The sequence below is a fragment of the Dermacentor albipictus genome, chromosome 1 (genome assembly GCF_038994185.2).
Source record: "Dermacentor albipictus isolate Rhodes 1998 colony chromosome 1, USDA_Dalb.pri_finalv2, whole genome shotgun sequence".
In the NCBI taxonomy this organism is placed as follows: Eukaryota; Metazoa; Arthropoda; class Arachnida; order Ixodida; family Ixodidae; genus Dermacentor; species Dermacentor albipictus.
In genome coordinates this window covers 68,690,339-68,710,977 of record NC_091821.1, presented here as the reverse complement: position 1 = coordinate 68,710,977, position 20,639 = coordinate 68,690,339, and the positions used below count along the sequence as shown (strand labels likewise).

Genomic DNA, 20,639 nt, shown 5'->3' with positions numbered 1-20,639 from the left:
TGATGGCGCATATCTACAAAGTTGTGTCATTCTTGAAGTTAATTCCAAGGGGATACGCTTTGCAAACTCACCGACTGCAATTCGTAAATCGTAATATGTGTCGTAAATTAATTAATTCAAAACAAAAATTGTGGATTTTTGTCAATTTGTTGAATATGTGTTTTGATTTCTCGTGCAAGTAACGTTTGCCTCTCTGAATAATCCATCTGAAGGACTAGAATCATGCTATCTGCAACAGGCTATCTTTAACATTTCCGTAAAACTTAAAAATGATCATCCTATTAGCATGATTATTATGAATTGGGAAAATAATATATATAATCGAGATGGTTTTCCTACAGACTTCCTGTGGCTGAAATTTCCTTCAGGTAAACACTGGTGGGAGCTATACGAATGCGGCCCACTTGGAGGTCAGTTATTGCACAGCTGTACTCGAGAATAGCTGCTCACCCGGCGGCAATATAGCTTCGAGCGTAAAGTACTCACTGGTCTGCCCGTCGCGGCGGCCGCAGTAGCGGGTGCCCTGGATTTCCAAGTAGTCAGAAGGGCAGCGTCCGCTCCTCTGGACGCCCACGTCGAATCGGCCGAAGGTGAGTTGCGCGCGGCACACGCTCGGACTGGCACGGTGGATCCAGTAGCGGCAGTCCAAGTTGGCCGGGTACGCGAACGGGTGGCGCGGGCTCTCCAGCACGCCGCCGTCGTAGTGCAGCCGGCCGCAGGTCGACGGCTGAGCCGGCGACGAAGAGCCGTCGCCAGGACGTCCCACGGCCGGCCCTGCGTCCGTGAACGATTGGTCCGCGTTCCCGGGCGCTCGCTTCATGTTTGACGACTGAACCGACAGTAAAACGGACGCGGTTCTGTAGGCGAAAACTGACGCGCGACCTGGTGGTACCACAATTTTTTTCCCGCCTCTGTCGTCACGAGGTGCTCTGTGCTGTTACGAACTTCCAACCGGTGCCGCCAGTGTTACGACACCCAACCGGTGCCACCAGTGTTACGAACTTGCACCGCTGCACCACGATTACGGCTTTGTGGTCCCGTAGCGCTCTTCACCCGTTTCGTGACAGAGCGTTGGTAGCGAAGACTCCGAGCCTGGCGTCGATGAGAATAACAAAAGGGACTTTATACATTATGTACAGGTTATCATACAGGACATAAACGGATCGGCACTGGGGCCGAGAGCTCACACAAACGCGACTGTTCTCGCACGACGGCGTCCGGCGAAAACGCGTGACACATCTCACCCCAGTCGGGAGCGACCCTCTCTCCAGGTGGGGTCGGCGGATCCTGTTTTCGAGCGGCGTGTCACTGCTTTTATAATCCCCGAGGCCCATTGTCACTCAAACGGCCCAATACAAAGTCAGCACACGACGGTCGTCCGAGGGGTCCAACCAGCGACCGCGCTGGCCACCCGGTTCAAAGTTCGCGCGCGCGGTGACCTCCAGGCAAGGGAGGTGCGGCGCCGGGCTGTCGGGCACACGCGGACACGTTTAAACACGCTGCTTCGCCGAGGCTCCTCCCGCACGAAGGCGCAGCATCTTGACTTGTGAAGGGAGAATTAGGGCGCTCGCAGGATAGATTCTGCATCTTGCAGATTCGGAATCCGGGCTTGTGGTAATGGCACAACAGCATCCCCGCCCTCAGATAAGGCGCCGGGAAGACGAGCTGCCCCCACGTGGCTCGGATGCCAGGCGCGCACGTTCGTCAGGCTCGTCCAAGTTCACGTCCAGTGTCGGGACGCCAGGTAACATCACGTGCCCAGGTCCGACTCGCCAGGACAGGAGCTCTGCTCACCACGTCGTCGCCAAGGCACCTTGACCAGCTCCGCTCGGGTCGTTCCTAAGACCTTGCTTCTCGCCACTGGTCCCGCTTGGTCGTTCTGCAGCTTGCAAAACCGACCGGCAAAAGGCAACACCCAACACGAACAAGTGCCCTCTGTCTCCCGTCAAACACCAGACAAGGCCATAATTCAAATCAACCTAACTAAATTGTTTTCCCCTTTTTTCTCCCGCTGCAACAAGAGGCAGGTGTACGATCTAGCACACAAGGCTTAAACAATCAGTTTTCAAATCATCAACACACCAAAATAGAAACAATTATTGATCAGCAATAATAATTACATATAGAATGGTCCCCTTGAAATCGCTTTGGACCGAAAACATACTTCTGAGGAAGCAAATGAGGTCATTCATTTTTCCCGGCGATATTTTCGCGGAATCTGAAGCTGCTTATATTTGCGACCCTGCTTATCCGTGTAGCGGCGGTACAATAAGCCAGGTTCCTTGCCAAATGAAACCCCCTTTTTTTCCACTCCCCGTTTGACGCTCTTCCTCAGATCGGCTAATGAACAATCTTCCTGTTGCTCGCGAATCAGACTTTTTCTTTCAACTGCAGCCTGCTCCTGCCGGCTGGCGGAAACCGGAGCGAGTGCGGAGCCCGCGTCGCCTAATTGCGGCGTCGAGTCTATATCGCGGCTAGCACTGCACGCGTCACTCCCACTCACTTCCAGGACCCGCTCGTCTAGGCCGGCCTCCGAGCTCTGCCTCTCCCGTGACTGCTCGCCACTCAAGTTACCGTGATCGGTCCGTGTGCCGCACCGCCTTTCGCTTCCCGACGCTAAGTCAAGTTCCCTCGACAGCGGGCGCGCTTTGGATCGCGTGGGGGCCATGTACGCCACGTCGGCAAAGAATGATTTGCCCTGATCCCTCAGCAGCTGCTCCGAGCTATTTGAGAAGAGGTAGGAAAATTGCTCCGGGAGGGCGGCTGACACAGCGGCTTCGGTGTTAAGTTTCCCAAATTCTCCTTCAATGCTAACCGTTGCGATCGGTAAACAGACACTCTCCTTCTCGGCCACTTGCCGTATCCTAACGCACTCTCCCGTAAAATCACTCGAGGAGACGAAAGACGGGTGAACAACGTCCATAGTTGCTGCAGAGTCCCGCAGTGCTCGGCACTTCTTGCCGTTTACCTTAATTTCCTGCACATAGGGCTCCAATAGACGTATGTTCTTGTGAGTTTCCCGTATCGTTGCAAAAGCAATTCTCTCTGGGCAGCTTGCAGCGATGTGCCCTTGCTTTTTGCAATTGTAGCAGGTTAACGGTCTCCGTTTTTCAAAAGAACGCGTCATTTCGTTTCGCTGTTTCGGACCATCGTCATCATTCTGAGATGCATTCTGTCCATCCCTTACAGTTTCTTTGGGAAGGGACTCGTCGTCCTGAAACTCGCGACGCGTGATTTCCTTCCGTTCGTCGGGCTTCCCGTAAAACACATCTCTTCTATCTGCTTTTTCTACACGCACTGCCTTGCTGTGCAAGCTGCGGCGGGTGTAATACTCTTCCGCTAACTCTGCTGCCTTGTTTAGCTTAACCTCCTTTAGCCTATCTTGCAGCCAGAGCCGGACATCCTCATCAATGCAACGGTAGAACTGCTCCAACGCGATGCATTCGACAATTTTGTCGCGGTCGTCGTAAACCTCTTCGCCCTTCAGCCATTCCACCAGGTCGGCTTTTAGACGAAACGCGAAGTCAACATTCGACTCCTTACCCTTTTTTGCATACCGGAACCTCTGCCGGAAAGCTTCGGGCGACAATTTGTACTTCCGCAGTAGCGCTTCCTTCACATCACTGTAGCTCTCAAACGCCTCTTTCGATAAGCAAGTTATTACGTCTGATGCCTCCCCAGGAAGCAACGCTAACAGATTCTGTGCCCAAAGGGATCGCTCAATGCTATTCCGTTCACACACGTGCTCAAATTTCACGAGGTATTTGGCCATATCCTCTCCGACGACAAAGGGTGGAAGTTGATCGCGTATTCTTGGAACATTAGAAGTGAGACTAGGCGCTGGCGAGCTATTGCGGGTCTCCAACTCTTTCATTTTAAGCTCGTGCTCACGAATCTCTCTCCTTTCCTCCTTTTCCTCCTCGCGACGTTGCTGTTCTCTCCTTTCCTCCTTTTCCTCTTCGCGACGTTCCTGTTCTCTCCTTTCCTCCTTTTCCCGTCGTTCATTTTCCTTCCTTTCCTGCTCGCAACGTTCCTTCTCCTCCCTTTCCCGACGTTCATTGATACCCGCCAAGGCCTCTGCGGCTTCCTCAGCCGTTACGTCCCCAGTCCTCATGACCTCAAGGATCGCATTCTTTCTTTTGGTTGAGCCCAACTCAATGCCCAACTCCTCACAAATTTCGAGAAGTTCCTTCACCTTGTACTTCTCCATCGTTCACACTGTCCTCCTGCTGTTTACCCTTTTTGAATATACCTGCCGTACGCTACTATAACACTACTAGTAAGACATATGCAAGTATTTCACACACTGCCCTGTTTACCCCCTCAGCATCCCCTGGTTTTCAAAACACTCTTACTAGGCTTGAAACACACAAGGTTATCACAATGCAACACCAAATCCTTCCCTAAGCTACTATAACCTGTGTCAGAGAAAGTCTGGTGTTTGAGGTAAACTTCAGGCACTCACCGCGCCGAGGTAGCTGATGCCGGTCAATCCCGTAGCTGCCATCCAGTGTTACGAACTTCCAACCGGTGCCGCCAGTGTTACGACACCCAACCGGTGCCACCAGTGTTACGAACTTGCACCGCTGCACCACGATTACGGCTTTGTGGTCCCGTAGCGCTCTTCACCCGTTTCGTGACAGAGCGTTGGTAGCGAAGACTCCGAGCCTGGCGTCGATGAGAATAACAAAAGGGACTTTATACATTATGTACAGGTTATCATACAGGACATAAACGGATCGGCACTGGGGCCGAGAGCTCACACAAACGCGACTGTTCTCGCACGACGGCGTCCGGCGAAAACGCGTGACACATCTCACCCCAGTCGGGAGCGACCCTCTCTCCAGGTGGGGTCGGCGGATCCTGTTTTCGAGCGGCGTGTCACTGCTTTTATAATCCCCGAGGCCCATTGTCACTCAAACGGCCCAATACAAAGTCAGCACACGACGGTCGTCCGAGGGGTCCAACCAGCGACCGCGCTGGCCACCCGGTTCAAAGTTCGCGCGCGCGGTGACCTCCAGGCAAGGGAGGTGCGGCGCCGGGCTGTCGGGCACACGCGGACACGTTTAAACACGCTGCTTCGCCGAGGCTCCTCCCGCACGAAGGCGCAGCATCTTGACTTGTGAAGGGAGAATTAGGGCGCTCGCAGGATAGATTCTGCATCTTGCAGATTCGGAATCCGGGCTTGTGGTAATGGCACAACAGTGCCCAGCATAATCAACAAGCGGAGCTCGTACGGTGAAAGCGCTCGTTCTGTGCTCGTGTGTGAACTTGTCGTGGCGCCAAGTGCAGATTCATGAGCACGCCATCGCTTCTGGATTTGAGCTAGGCAGTACGTCATTCCAAGTGTTCACATCGTATTGTCCTTGTTCCGTGTACTTTTGGTTCAGCCCGTGCTTTCTCGGTAATAAGATTGAAATTTTGCGCTGGCGAGAACTTGGCACTTTTGGCAACCACGGATTCCGCCGCGTATTACGAGCGTTATTTCTGTCATCCTGCACTTTAACTCCGGAGCTGATCATCTTTTCACCGCTGGAGGTAGTCAGAACGGCTTTTAGTAACGCTGGAAGCTCCCCAAAGATCGGTTATTATCATGAGGGTAAGACACCGGAACACTGCGGGGGAACATTGAACAAGTTCCGGACTGCGGCAAAAAAAAAAAAAATGCGCGTTTGTAACGGTCGTAACACTTGCACGTGGCCAGGCACGCGACCACAACTGCAATACAAAGTGCAACTTGACCGTTTATATTGCGTGCGTTAAAGATATTCTGTTACCGTCATGTAACACAATGTTCAACCATAAAACTATGCCCAGGCCGTCTTAATAAGCTTCGGCCGAAAATGGCAGCACGACAAAAGAAACCAGAGAAAGCGATTTGGGATGTCCACCATTTGGAGTTCATGAGTCCAAATGCAGGATGGTCAAGACTCCACTCATACCAAAATCAGCGAGAATGTTTCAGTGGTCACGCCGGTGCATTTCATGCTACTAGAGGAAAACTAGACACAAGCAAATGCAAGCGTATAAAGACGCGTGAGATAGGACAGAGCGCATCATTATGCACATTCTGCCGAATTCATTGGGATCTAAAAAAAAGAAAGAAATGCGCGCTTTACAATGCGCCCTTATAGAGATGTTATTAACGCAGGAGTCTCCTTGGTGGGCCTAAAAAGCAGCGCACCCGAACAAGCAGCGGCGACATATTGCGCCCGCGAAAGTATTTGGTTATTTTGTGTTGTTTGTCTTCCTCTTAGATTACAACGCACCACAATTTTTCCCCCACTTCAGCCGTCACGAGGTGCTCTATGGCCAACATAATCAACACACGGAGCTCGGACGGAGAAAACGCGGACGCTTTTTATCGGGGTGAGCACCGCCTGCAGCAAACAACCTGTTAACAACGTGCGACTTTGTTAGCTTCGGTAACGTAAACATTAACAGGTGGGGTACACAGGGAAGGCACAGTAGACAAGTAAAACTGTGACAAAGGTTCTTAGAATTTTTGATGCTCTAAGGAATAGATAGAAACAGGAAGATATAAAAAAGAGAGAAAGCTTAGCGCTTAGCCTCACCGAGCGGCGCCCGTGTACAGCCGATGTCGCTCTGCGTCACCTTGATCTCGAATCCCTTGCGGGTTGTGGTCAGGTCGGATGTAAACACCAGCCGCAACTCGTCCGCCTCGCGCGGGAAGTAGAGAACTGTGGTGGAACACGACTAGTTAAGCATACAAATGCAAAGAAAAAGGAAGCTAATAACACGTTCAGTCCCTAGTGAAAAATGTCGTAAGCCCCATAGCTCTCACATTCAATAATTCCATGTGATATATGGGAACATTTGGATTTTTATGTGGGATCCGCATATGCTGTGGAATTGTTGGATACGGGGGTTATGTTGCATATAGTTTCTTTCGATAGGGATATCTTTTGCAAATGTTACATTAGCAACGCCAGGCTGTTGAGTTGAGCTTTTCAAGATTATCTGTGGGAAGGAGCCAGTGAGTTTAATGGTAACTAGAAAGGTGCTAACCTTGAGCTGTATCCGGCACGTCCAGGGAGCTCCACCATTTATTTTTAGCTGCCCGGCTCCTTTATATAGAACTCCTCGTTTCTTATTTTCTGTTCTGTACAAAGCAAGGTGCCTAATGGTGGCGTTCGTCTTTGGAGAGACATGCATCGGAATAATGAAGCAGTCTTTCTGCTTTTCTATAGCATAAAAACCCGCGATAAGTATCAGAGGTCGCACCACAGTTGCTAAATAGGAGGGTTTTCTTGTAGCGGTGGTTTCACATCTCTCGGGACAGTTATATCGGCGGGAGCTTACGTTCGTGTTTTCACAGATGTTTAGTACTATCTCGCATTTTAACTCCGTGCAAGTCGTGCCTCTTTCTGCGATCGCAAAGACTTATGAAGCCTTGAAATTCGCGCTTTGGCTTTTGGCTGTTTCTCGTACACTAGAATTTTCATTTCCTTAACAATGTTGTTGCTGTTATAATGTATATGTACAGTAGCGACTTACAGTTGCCTTTATTCGGACCTTTTCTTGGCCCGAAATTTGCATCGGCATTCAAATTAAGAGTGGATTCCTGTCGCAGTTAAACTAGCAAGCGGAATCAAGCAAACAAGCTTGGCCGGTGTAAGCACAACTTGCTTTTAGGTCTCCCAACTTCCGTATTTACTCATTTCGTTCAGAAATGGCGGTGCGCGCCTCAGAACGAGGAACGTGTGAAGCAGTATACGCATGATGCGATTTCACGTGCGAACTGACGTGCGATCTATCGTACAAACTACCGCATCCAACAATTTTCTAACGCGGTACACCAATCAGAACAGTCATCTCTGCGGCACGCCGAGCGGCTCAACGGGCGCCACATCGCGTCACGTCGAGGGCGCGGGCGTGACCGCGGCGCAGGACGGAGACTCGCCTCGTGAGGTGGACGACCGGAAGCCGCAGAGTCGCTCGCCAGTGCTCTCGATGAGCAGGGAGTCGGCGACGCAGTCCGGGGCGTCCTCAACGTCGAAGTCGACCAGGTCTAGCCGCAGCTGGCACACGCTGGGCCGCGACCGCCGCAGTCGGTACACGCAGCGCACCCCGCCCGGGTAGTCGCCCGGGAACGACGGCGACCGCACGATCTCCACGTCCCGGGACACGGTCCGGTCGCAGCTGCCCGGCGACGACGGTGGGGCTGCGTGCGCCGCCGCCGCGCTGCATGCAGTGCTCGCCACGGCACGTCCGCCAGCTGCGCTCGCTTCGCGAGGGCTACAGTCGCGACCTTTAACCGTACCAGTCTGCGCTTCAGGTTTCGACCACATTGTTGGTGAGCGACCGACGAACCTCTGGCAGCTAATTCGTAACGATTTATAAGCGCTCCATGATATAAGTCAGTATGTCGCATCCCTTGATTCAAGCCTGCGGAAGCACCTTGACACGGGAACTTGTGCTCGAATTATTGCCGGATTCGTTTTCTCTGCAAGACATTGCACCGAGGGATTTGTGGGCACGTTCCTTTTGACCACAAAAACGAAAAAGTGGATTTTGGGAGCTATGAGACATTGGTGAACGTCACGAGCAATGAGCTGACGGGTACCTGTCGCAGTAATCGTCTCCATTTTGCAGCGCCTGCCAATATGTCTGCCGCAAGTGGCATAAAAATTGGGAAAGCCCCAAATTCAGGAAAAAGTTACGTGTCCGTTTTCGGAACGTTGCCATACATGCGGGGCGATTCGCAGCTGGTATGGTTAAAGATACGTGCACCGTGGCGCGGCGTCTAATACACACCGTGGTTACGGCACAATATCACAGGCACACCATCATGGAGAGCGGTGGGCGTTCCTGTGGCTGAGTGAATTGCCTAAAGGAAATGCCTGCACTCCGCTTTACGGTTCTCCGTGACATATTTTTCGTGCACTCTAAAGAACCCCACGGTGTCGAAAGTGAATCCGCATACAGCATTTTTCGTGCTGGGCTCACGAAGCTTTCTGTGCTGCCGTGCTCGTGTTTACAAGGGCACTGATAGGGCATATGGCGTCCCATTATGACGCTGCAGTGATGATTCGTATACGCACCCCTGCTGAGCCTGGGCGTCTGTGAAGGCGAGCGTCATTCGCTGTCAACATCGCTTCCCAGCTTTGCGGCCTGTAGAAGGTCAGTCGTATGCTCCCGACCTGTGGCGCGTTGCACTCGCGACAACTGAAGAAGTGGTGTAACATTTTTGTTATTCTAGCATCCTTTCTTGGTCTAAAACAAGGTTTACGATAGAGCACTCATATAGTACAACTCTGTTCTTAGTCAGAAATCTCATGCAGACATAGATTTCAGTTGAATTTTTATGGTAAGCCATAGCGTAGGCATCTATGACAAAATGATGCGCATGAAACTACGATGTCAAAGCGATATCGAAGCACTGAACTTATTCTGTCGTCATCTATAACGGTAAAAACAGCCTTCTATTTAAAGGGTATCCGTTGAAACTAAAGCATTGTTAATAGGTGTACAGAACAAGACTTAGGATAGCTGAATATACGCATACAATAATTAGCAATTGCGGCAGTAAGGCAGGAACAGCTAGCAGTATTCATTCTACAGCATTGCCAGCTGCCGCACATTGCGAAGGATGTTGTTTTTGAGAATTCAATACACTTATGAAAAAAAGTGAGGTTGTCTACATTCCTTCGCAGCCAATTCTGTCATTCTTTAGATAGTGTGCTGGTTTTTGCACGTGAATGTTGCAAACAAAAGCAGGCTTTTTGTGCGCCATAATTTGCGTTCCCCATTCGGGATAGACCTGACGTGAGCGCCGCAAGGAAGATACGAGATCAAAGCTTTCGCAAATAACATTCTCAGGCAATATAGGCAAGAAGTCCCGCTATGCTGGCGAAGTCACAGAAATTATACTGCGTTGAAATCTTCTCCGGCATTCTGGCAGGCGTGATCCCATGCAAACATGATATTCTACAAATTTATACGAATTTAGCGGCTTGCAGAACTGAAAAATCTTTAATGGCCTTTTTACGTTGCTTGGTATAATGCTTTTACTTGCACTCTGCTGTCATTTATGGTCCACTAATTAGTGTTTTGAATCGTCTTCGGTCTGTTAGGTAACCGCCAGCGCCGAATATAAGGAATTCTGTGCGATTGAAGTACGGCTTTCTTAGTCGACATAGTGCCAACAACCCTGTGTGTGCACTGTGTTCCCGCCACCATCGTGACACACACACACACACACACACACACACACACACACACACACACACACACACACACACACACACACACACACACACACACACACACACACACGCACACGCACACGCACACGCACACGCACACGCACACGCACACGCACACGCACACGCACACACACACACACACACACACACACACACACACACACACACACACACACACACACACACACACACACACGCACGCACGCACGCACCGTGTTGCAGCAACTGTCACCCGGCATCTCATACTTGGCCTGCGACACAAATGTGACACCTGCAGAGCATCGGGTGCGTGCACTGTGCATGTGTGCGCTGTGCACACGTTTTATATACATTGAGTGACTGTTGATTTAAAGCAGATGCACTTAATTGTTACACTTAGTGTGAAATACGGGTGACTGATCGACATTACCACGCAGCGGCAGAGTTTACAGGTGAACTCTGCATTGGACGCCGTATTCAATCGTACTTTTTTACGCGCTAATGCAATGTCCCCTTCTACGAATAACCAGCAAATAGTCCAGCTTTCTGCCTTAAAAAGCACCGTGTCGTCGTCATTGTACAAGTCACCTATAGCTGTCGAGTGGTGTGTGCCACCGCGGAGTTTCAAGTAATGTATGGTGGTGCACCTGTGACCTGATTTAGAGACATTCTTTAACGAGTGCTGGAGATGTTTGCCTGGACTTACGTCTAGCATGCTACTTCAGATGAGATTATATGGGGGAAAAACGGCTTCGGAAAGAAGGGGACGGACAAGCGCAGACTTACAACTGAGTTTATTGAAAAAACAACAGCTTTATATGTGTGTGCCGCCAGTGTCCTGTCATCATCACGCTTACAAAGATGAAAACACATGAAGCAAGCAAGCGTAGCACATGGACCGTAAATAATCGTACTCCTTGTCTGACAGATCAATTGAAGGGTGGCTAACACCGCCCTCTCCCCTCCTTATGATATGGAATGCCTCAATGAGCCTACGCCCTAGGAATCCACTATTTTTTGAAAGAACTACTGCGTTCTTCTAATCTGGCTGTGGTAATCCGGCCATGGTGTAAGTCTTCGCGCATATTGCTTACACTATACACAATGGAGTTCGAATCTATGCAGTTTGTGGAAAAAGTAGTTGGTATATGCGATGTTTAAACCAATTCGGTGTAGACATGTTGCGGTCACGCATTAAAAGGCCATTCGGCATGTGAAAAGCACAGTTTGGGTCTGTAATTTGGTTAAGTCCGTACGGTTGCTGCGCTTGGCACCAAAGTTCACGTTGAGAGCGTCATGCAACGGCACTCACAAGAGCTGATCCATCCCTTTTAGAGAATGACACGGGCACCATTTGCGACGAGTGGCCATGCGCCACTCCAGCCGCTCGGTCAGCTTCAACGTTGCCTGCTATGCCGCAGAGCGCGGGCAACCTCTGAATAACGATGTTGTGGTCCAGCCTACAACTATCTATGCGTAGACGGTCTCGAACAAGTTGATATTTTGCTTGTGGCGCCGTCAGGGAGAAAAGGGCCGCCAGAGAATCTGTGAAGATCAATCATCGATTTGCTGGCTGGTCCAAAATGTGAACGAAAGCAGCACGAACTGCAGCGAGCTCCGTGGCAGTGGTGGACATCCTATGGCTGAGCCTCGGCGAAATTATTTAGTAGATGGAATCCAGATGCCTGTTGTAGAAGATTCGGATGTCACTGAGCCATTAGTATAAATGTGGCACCGGCCTTCATAGCAACTTGACAAGTGCTTAAGCGCAATGTACTTTAAAGCCGGTAAGGGGGTGTCGCTTTAAAGTATATACCTGGCACTGTAATAGTGATTGTCGCAGTGCAGAGCACTTCTACGCTGGTAAACAGGCGCTGAAGGGCTCTCTATATAGTGAGGAGGGAGCAGGTCATGTACCGCAGAAATACTAGAAGTTGCAAGGGGTTGATCTGGTGCTCTTGCGACGTAACGAATATGAGCGCGAAGTAGCTCATGCGATTGAAGAAATTGGAACGAAAAACGTATGCTCCCGGTCAGTTAGTCTTTGGTGGAAGTGTCCCGGGGAATTCCCCAAGTCCTTAATATTCTGGCTAAGATTTTAGCACTCCTTGGAAGAGGCTACGTAGGGCCGGCAAACTGTACCGAAGGAGGCTTTCGCCAAGCGGTGTGTATAGGTGCAATAGAAACTCAACAGAGCAACCGTTCAAGACACCACAAAGCATGCGGAAGATGTTTGCGACAGAGTCAAACTCCTTCTTCAATTGTTTGACGTGCAGCGTCCACGTCAGGAACCTGTTAAATGCAACTCCCAGAAACTTGGGGCTGGTGTCGTTTCCCACGGGAGAGCCTACAACCTTTACGACATAGTGTGAGACGTCATGCCTCGTAAAGGCAATGGTAGATCACTTCTCAAGATACATTTCAAGGCCGCGGAGCATGAGGAACTTCTCTATTTAGGTGATGCCCTTTTGTAGTCTTGGGCGCAGCACGCACATTTTACGCCAGATGACCATATACATATATAATATGCGTAAAGCGCAAACTCTACTGAATTCAACGTGAACTTTTCGAGGACAGTGAGGGAAATATTAAGTACAGTTGGCCTTATAACACCACCGTGAGGAACACCACGCAGTGTTTTGGAAACCGTGGTGTCTCCGTCACAAGTCACCATATGGACTGTTCTGTTTACAAGGTAGTGACAGATTCAGTTGTACATGCTACCACTTGCGCCTACGGATTTCATTGCTGTAAGGATAGCCTCATGTACCACATTATCGAAAGCTCCTTTGGTGTCAAGGAAGATGGCTATACTTGTAATATATGCTGCTTTGTTGTCCTCGGTGTCATTAGTTATAGCAATAACATTGTCGATGCTGCTGCGGTCTTTTCTAAAGCCAGACATTTGCGACGGATTAATGCTTCAGTCAAGGCGCCGAAGGACCATTTTCTCCGCAAGCTTTCCAATGCAACTAAAGAGTGTCATTGGTCGATAAGAATTCAATGTTCTCGGAGGCTTACATGGTTTACCTGGCACGCTTCCCGCTGGGTTTGAGACGGCAGTTCTGCCAGGAGCTTCTGTATTGCCGAGGAGCTTCTTATCTTTGTCGCCTAGATATGAGTGCGTGGTTTAACTTATACCATGTGGTCCCGGCGATGAATACCTGTTCACTAACGCCAACGCAGTTAGTAGCTCTGCCATGGTAAATGCTCGTCGGGTAGGTGTGAGTTGGCACTGATGATGTAATTGTGGCTGTTGTTGCAGTTACCATTGCGCAAAAAACCCACGCTGCCTCCAAGTTGCCGGTGTTATAGTGGATAGCTATGCGGCTGAAAGAATGGAGTTGAATCAGGTGTTTCCTCAGTCCGCGTGATGTTCCATATTGTAGTCAGCCGATTTCTCGGGCCAAGCTTTTAACAGAATGATCTTCATTCTCTCCTTGCCAGCTTATCAAGATAACGTTGAATGTGCTTTAACGTCCGTCTTGCTATGCGTATGTCTTCCACAGATAGCGTCCTGCGCGCACGCTTCTCGGGCCATGCGAGGTATAACGCGGAGCCTTGTATACTCGGCGTCGGCTGCGGAACTCGACTTCAGCAACTCGTGAACTTTTGTGCAGCTCTTCCTAGCATCGTATATTACTTTTATAAACTCCTCCAACTCTTTGTCAGTGTAGTCAAAGGCCTCAGCCATTCCTGGGAGCGATTCCCCGTCTGTGCTACGACTTTCGCGCTTCAGTGGGACTCTTCTGAAGACATTAACTACAATCTAGACCAGGAGGTGATCGCTCCCATTGAACTCAATGTTGATGAACCAAGTAACAGCTGAGAAGACACTTGAAGGGACCGTGTAGGCATCCAAGGTGCTGGATGTTGAGCCCCCTGTAGGACGTTGGTTGGCCGCTATTCGGAGGAGCCAAGTCATTTCGATGATCTAAGTTTAACAGGCGCTGGCCTTGAATGGTTGTCTTCACACCATCTCAAGGTGGGTGAGCCACATTGAAATCACCAATGATTATGCAAGTTGGAAGCGTTGCTCGAAGTATGTCCTGTAGACGGTCAGCGTCAAAATATGCCCAAGTCTGGATGCATGCAGCGATCACAGTGTTGAATGGAATAAAGGGAAACGCAAACTTTGAAAGGGGCGGAAAGAAAGACAGAGACAAAAAGCAGACGCTCTTTCCGTCCCATTTGAAGTTTGCGCTTATTCCATTCAATAATGAACCAACTAGATCAGCAACGCATTATGTTAAGCGATCGCAGTGTAATATACCTTGTTGTGCTTCACGGTTGCTGCAATGTTGGTTGAATCAGCTGGATTGGCATGACATATAAGTGTGAGGTCGTTCCGGATTGCTAATAGCACTGTGCTGAGAGCTGCAGCTGTCTCGGTTTGCGCGATCGTGTAGCCGGAAAGGCGCACATTTGAGCGCACGCGACATTTTGAGGTGCCCATGCTCGAAAAATGATGTTTATATAACATTTGTCTGAAAGCAGAGAGGCGGCGATATAAACTGCATGCATTACACTGGAATAGTTGTATAGCATCTACGACTATGTTCCTAGACGAGCTTCATGGTGCTGGTGAGGATTGCTATTTGGTTGTTGCAGATGTAAAAGAAATGGAATGAGAAAACCATTGATGGACAAAGTTGAGCCAAGCCTATGATGATAATGCCCCTGCAGTCTCCCGTACTCGCTTATTGCACATATCGTGGGCGTTGCTTCTATACTTCATTATTAAAGCAAACCAATCCGGTAACCGACACACCTCGACTCTCTGCCCTGTATCGTAATCGTTTTTTGACAAATCGAAATAACAAGAGAAGCAGAGTTATCTGTTATGCCTTCTTAATGTTATCATTCTGACAAATGCTCAATGAGATATCAGATGTGTTTTTTTTTTCTTCTTACAGCTTTCTCAGACTGTAAACTAAATTCATAACCTGCCGCGGTTGCTTAGTGGATGTGGTGTTGAGCAGCTAAGCACGAGGCCGTGGGATCGCATTTCGGTAGGGACGAAATAGGGACGATAGGGACGAAATGCGAAAACACCCGTGTACTTATAGGTGGACGTTAAAGAACCCCAGGTGGTACAAATTTCCGGAGTCCCTCACTGCGTTGTGCCTTATAATCATATCGTCGGTTCTTTCACGTAAAACCCCATATTTAACTTTTAATTTGAACGAAATTCATAATTGCTACAGTGCAGAAGATGAAGGGAAGAGAGGAAATGCATGGTCCTGTCGTTTCGTATCTCTCCTTCGTCTTCGTCTTTTGTGCTGTAGTAATTATGAATCTATATCAACTAACCCAATTCACCGTCATCGTTAACGAAATGTTTACGCTTTGAAGTGGCTAACAAATTTAGCCGGAACCAAGTTTGTTTGACGCTGGAGTAGCTATGGACACGATGGTTGTTCTTCCCCAGGCATGGCAAAAAGCTTGTCTTCTTGAGAACCCTGCTAAGGTCAAGGTAGAACAATATCTCACATCTTTGCGCACTTGCTCCATTTTCGCGTAGTGGTTTCATGTGTAGCTGGAGATACACGAACAGCAAGTTTTCACGGGAATTTCAAACACCGACAAGAACGACTCACGTTTGCCCTCCGAATTATATGCACTCACGTTCTGCCACCGGGTTGAGACACGAATTCTGCAGTTGGCGAATTTCGATCTCGAAGCCCGAGTCCGTCCGGAATCCGTCCGTGGTGAAGTACAAGTTCACAGAGTCCTGGTTGAAGTCGTACGTTCCTGTGCAAAACATCGTATCGCACCTCGCATACACAGATATATTTCATAAACTGTGACAGTAAACGATGACCGCGTAACAGCAGTCACAGAGCACAAGTACCTCGGTCTAACACTAACGACCGTAGATGGGGCTCTCATGTTAATCATTTTACTTCAACGGCCCTAAGTAGACTTTCCTTTCCGAAGCGGCGCCTACGTCCAGCTCCACGTGAAACTAAATTACTAACTTATAATGCACTTGCCAGATCAAAACTAGAATACGCTATCTCAGCTTGGTTTTAGTCGACTAACACATTAATTAAGATGCTAGAGGTAGTACAAAGAAAATCAGTTTGGTTAATCTTCAGTAAATATCGATTTCAGACTCCACAAATGCTCTTCTAAAAACTACCGGAATACTCACAATCCAGAACCGAGCCACACTCTTGCGATTGAAATTACTGTATCAGTTAATTCATAACAAGTTAAACGTTAATAGTTTCAAATACGTTACTATCGCGAACACCAGAATAATATGACTTAAGCATTCGTACACCCTGCAGGAATATCGTTTTCAAATTGACTGTTTTAAATACCCTTTTTTGCCGCTAGCCGTAAGGCAATGGAATGGTTGACCGTCCACCATCATCAATAGCTTGTCGTTTACACAATTTGTGTTACTTCTCCAAAATTATTTACCGGGTTCTAAATTATGAAACATAACTGTTGCGCACCTTCTTCACTTGAAGTTACTGCACTGAATTGCTAACCTTCTTTGCAACGTTTTTGTAGATACTGCTAGTGTGTGTAGAAATACATATTTAGCCCTTCTTTATATTTATCACTTTGATGTTGCTAGTTATTATGTTCGTTATTCCGATTCTGTATTTGTATTTTTGTAAATTTTTACTATGACTTCATTATGTTTATTTTTTGACCTTGTGCCCTTCCTGCAATTACCCGTTATGGTATTGGCAGTGTTTTATAAATAAATGAATATAACAATACATGCTGCTCAGCGTATCACTACAGTAGATGGCCACATTGACATGTTGTGATCGATGTATTATTATTATTATTATTATTATTATTATTATTATTATTATTATTATTATTATTCGTTATTCAAACACGCATACAATGGACACAGAGGGAAACAGGAAGGGAGCAGGTTGGGAACTGCCCCTGAGAGGGGCACAATGCCTGACTACTTTTTTAGGAAAGAGGGGGTAGAAACAGAAGTAGATGATAGGAAGAAGGGAAGTAAAAAGGAAAGAAACAGCAAGATGGGGGACAGGCCACAACGACTAAAATAATGTTAACGATAAACGATAGAGTGTGCTAGTGAGAATAGAACGTATACGTAAGAACAGAAAAAAAAAGGACATGCAGGTCGCACTAATTACAAGATAATGTAACGGTAACGGTAGCGCAACCAGATAATGCACACTTTTCATCCGCGTCCAAACCACGATCCGTTTAGGCTTTCTGAATTCCTTTCGTCAAGCTCGCCTTTGTTACTGTATAGCTTCGGAAACGCTACAAACGTTAAAATGCGACGCCAATTCGCAGCAACCAGAGCGACTTGTATGCCATGCTGCACAGGCAGTTTCAGGTCAAGAGTCTCGAGATGCACCAGGGACGGAATGCCCAAAGTGTTTCTTCTGCAAGAGCCGCCTGACATCGGCCTGCCGCCTTCGCTAATAATGTGTTCAACTCTAGAATTGACCGGCACCTCCTCTATAGCGAACGGTTCTGACGTGAAAACGTTTGTCGTGAATAACAAGGGCTCGGAGTGGCAGGTAATATATAGCTACAAGAAAACACTAATAAGTCAGCCAAATAACAAATACTCGCCAATCATCTTTATCTGGCTGAGTACAGTCGGTCGATATTGGATTGTAGTAGCGAGCGTGCCTAAAAACCGCTTTGAAGGTGAAAAAAAAAAAGCGCGATACTAGGTGTGTCTCAATTACGTACGATTCATTGTACAAGTAGAATTTTGAACTGAGCGGATAAAACACGCAGTGTTTGCTTTTGTTGTTGAATCCGTCATTACAAACAACCAACCGAAGGCCTGCATGGTGTTATGAGATACGACGCGGGAAGGCCGATGCTTCCATCGCGAAAACTGTGTCTTGAAAAAAAAAAGGTCGTCGCGCTAAGCGTTGCTCACAAGCCCCACTGAAAAGCACATGACTTTCGGCCTTCCTGCGCTTGATGTTACGGATTCGGATGTGTTGCTTTGGTTACACTTAATTATTCGTGCAACTGGACGATGAAGGCGTTGCGAAACATCGTTCTTTATGATATGTAACTGCCAATCACTTAAGCAAGTCCTAAAACGGGGAGAATAATTGTGATGTTGTATACAGCATCGTTTATACTCAGAGGAAACATCTCATTAATATTCAAGCGCTCGTGGCAGCTCAAAGTTTGTGTGAACAGCCTGCAGGTGAACGTTTCATTAATATACATTATCGTTAGTTGTCCCGACGTCTGCCCGAGTTGCTCTAACAGCGCTGATGCGTTTAACAACATCACCACCACCACCAACAACAACAACATTCAGGATTAACTGAAAAACTGCACTCACTGTCAGCTGCCTTCGCCATGCGGGCAGATTCTCTTCACATCTGTTTTTCTCATCATTTTTTCTACCCTTTAACCCTTCGCCCATGGGCAGAGTAATCAACCGGACAGGTGAACAGGTTAGCGTCTGGTTAATTTCTCTGCCCGTAATCTCTTACTTTCCCTCTTTCTCTCTCTTTCGTCGTTAAGCGCCATATTAATGGTCAATTTGTTTTACATCAATTTAAAAGAAATGTTTAAGTTATATAGTATATCGGATTGAATAGCAGTGACGCGTTCCTCTTTATAGTACGCGGTCATGTTCAGTGCGGTCCACTGTTACAGGAAACGCATGAATTCAGAGCGCGTGCAAAGCTTTCCCTGTGGCAAGTGTACAATCGTCCGGCTTTATACAGCAGATGCGTTGCGGTTGATACACCGCTAGCACCTTTCTGGACCTGTATGCAGTGCATCGACATATCTTCAGCCGGTACTTGTAGCTATGAAATTGAGCGCCAGGAAATTGAGAGCTGCACATTGGGGTGCCCCCTACAATAGTGGACCTCACTGTTCTTCCCTAGAACTGTGATATGCGCAAGCAAAGACAAGTGCGTAACACAATGCCAAAATGCAACAGTTACGAGAAAAATTCTGCATGTACTCCACCGAGAGCATGTTATGATGACTTGCCTACTTATACCCGTAAGAAGAGCACTGGCCCCAATGCTCTTTTTGTTGTGCATAAATGATGTCACTAATTACATTGACGTAAACATTCGACTATTTGCAGATGAGTGTGCACTGTGCCAGACAATTGAAGACCCGTGATGACCAAATAAAACTTAATAATTCTCTGAACATATTAGTTCAGTGGTGCACAGATTGGAAAATTGTATTAAACGCGGAGTTTATATGAACACAACAAACAAGATCTCTACCCTCTTCTTTCCTTACAGCATTAACTGTCTCATATTACGCAATGGTTTACAGTGTAACTACTTAGGTGCCTTGATAAGCTGTGACTGGCTGGAACGCGCGTGTACAAGAAATATATAAAAAGCCATGGAATAAATTGTTCTTAAACGTTCGCTTACCAGTTCTACGTATGAAACACGACTTCTTCCTTACACCAGTCTCATCCAACCAATATTGAAATATGTTAGTGTTGCGTGGTTTCCATACACTAAAAACAATATTCTTACATTTGAAAGGGTACAAAGGAAAGCCGTGCGGTTTACTTTCAATCGTTACAGGCGTATACAGATTCTCCAACCGAACTGCTGAAATTCGCTGGCCTCGCAACTTTGTCTAGCCGAGCCAAAGTGCACAGGTTGGAATTCTTGCATTTATTGTTACACGATAGTTTCAAGCTAAATCCCAGCTCATTCACTCGGTACAACTCTTCCAGACAAACGTGCCACAAGCCCACCGTATAAGAATTCTGCTGCACTAATAACGTATTTCGCTTCTCTCTTTTCCCACAAGCAGTTCGAGACTGGAATTCCTTGGATGAACTTGTTGTTCAGCCCACGATAGAATTCTTTACTGAACTCGTGGGATAAGCTGTTTGCCACAAGTATATATCGTGTTGCTGACTGACTTTTTTTATCTCGCTGTTGTTTTAGTCTGCTTGTCTGCATTAATAGTTTGTGTCAAAAAATTTTATGTTTGTTCTGCCTGGATTTTTTTCTATTTTGCGTATATTCTATGGTTAGCATCGTTTTCCTGTGCAGTATTTCGAAATAAAATGAATAAATAAAAAAAACATACCGGACCTTTCCCCTCTAACAGCGTAGGAAGTGCTGGAGGACCGGTTGTCTCGACGGGCCACATTACTCAGGCTAAACGTATGCACTTAAGAGTGGGCGTTTGGGGAGAGGCGTACTCACGGCTGCCAGCGTAGCGTCCGCAGATCCTACTCCTGTCGGGCATCTCGAGGTAGTCCTTCCTGCAGCCGAAGCTGTTCTCGAGGCTGAAGCGCCTGAAGAGCACCTGAAGCCGGCACACGTTGCGGTTGAGCCGAAGCACCGTGTAGCGGCAGCGCAGGTTGGCCGGGTAGCCGCGTGGGTAGCCGGGAGAGCGGACCAGGGTCGACACTGCCGCCAGCCTCTGGTCGCACACGCCTGC

The 20,639-nt window shown here is 48.0% G+C and overlaps 1 protein-coding gene across 4 annotated transcripts in view; it reads right to left on the bottom strand.

Moving 5' to 3' along the window:
• LOC135906715 (cubilin-like) overlaps positions 1–20,639 on the bottom strand; it is a 52,913-nt gene that overhangs the window by 4,826 nt on the left and 27,448 nt on the right. For all 4 annotated transcript variants that reach the window (XM_065438299.1, XM_065438298.1, XM_065438300.1 and 1 more), the window contains 5 exons: positions 20,402–20,635; positions 15,837–15,962; positions 7,925–8,185; positions 6,576–6,701; positions 487–774 (listed from right to left, as the gene is read on the bottom strand). In XM_065438299.1, coding sequence (XP_065294371.1) covers positions 487–774; positions 6,576–6,701; positions 7,925–8,185; positions 15,837–15,962; positions 20,402–20,635 — 1,035 coding nt within the window. The remainder of the gene's footprint in view (positions 1–486; positions 775–6,575; positions 6,702–7,924; positions 8,186–15,836; positions 15,963–20,401; positions 20,636–20,639) is intronic.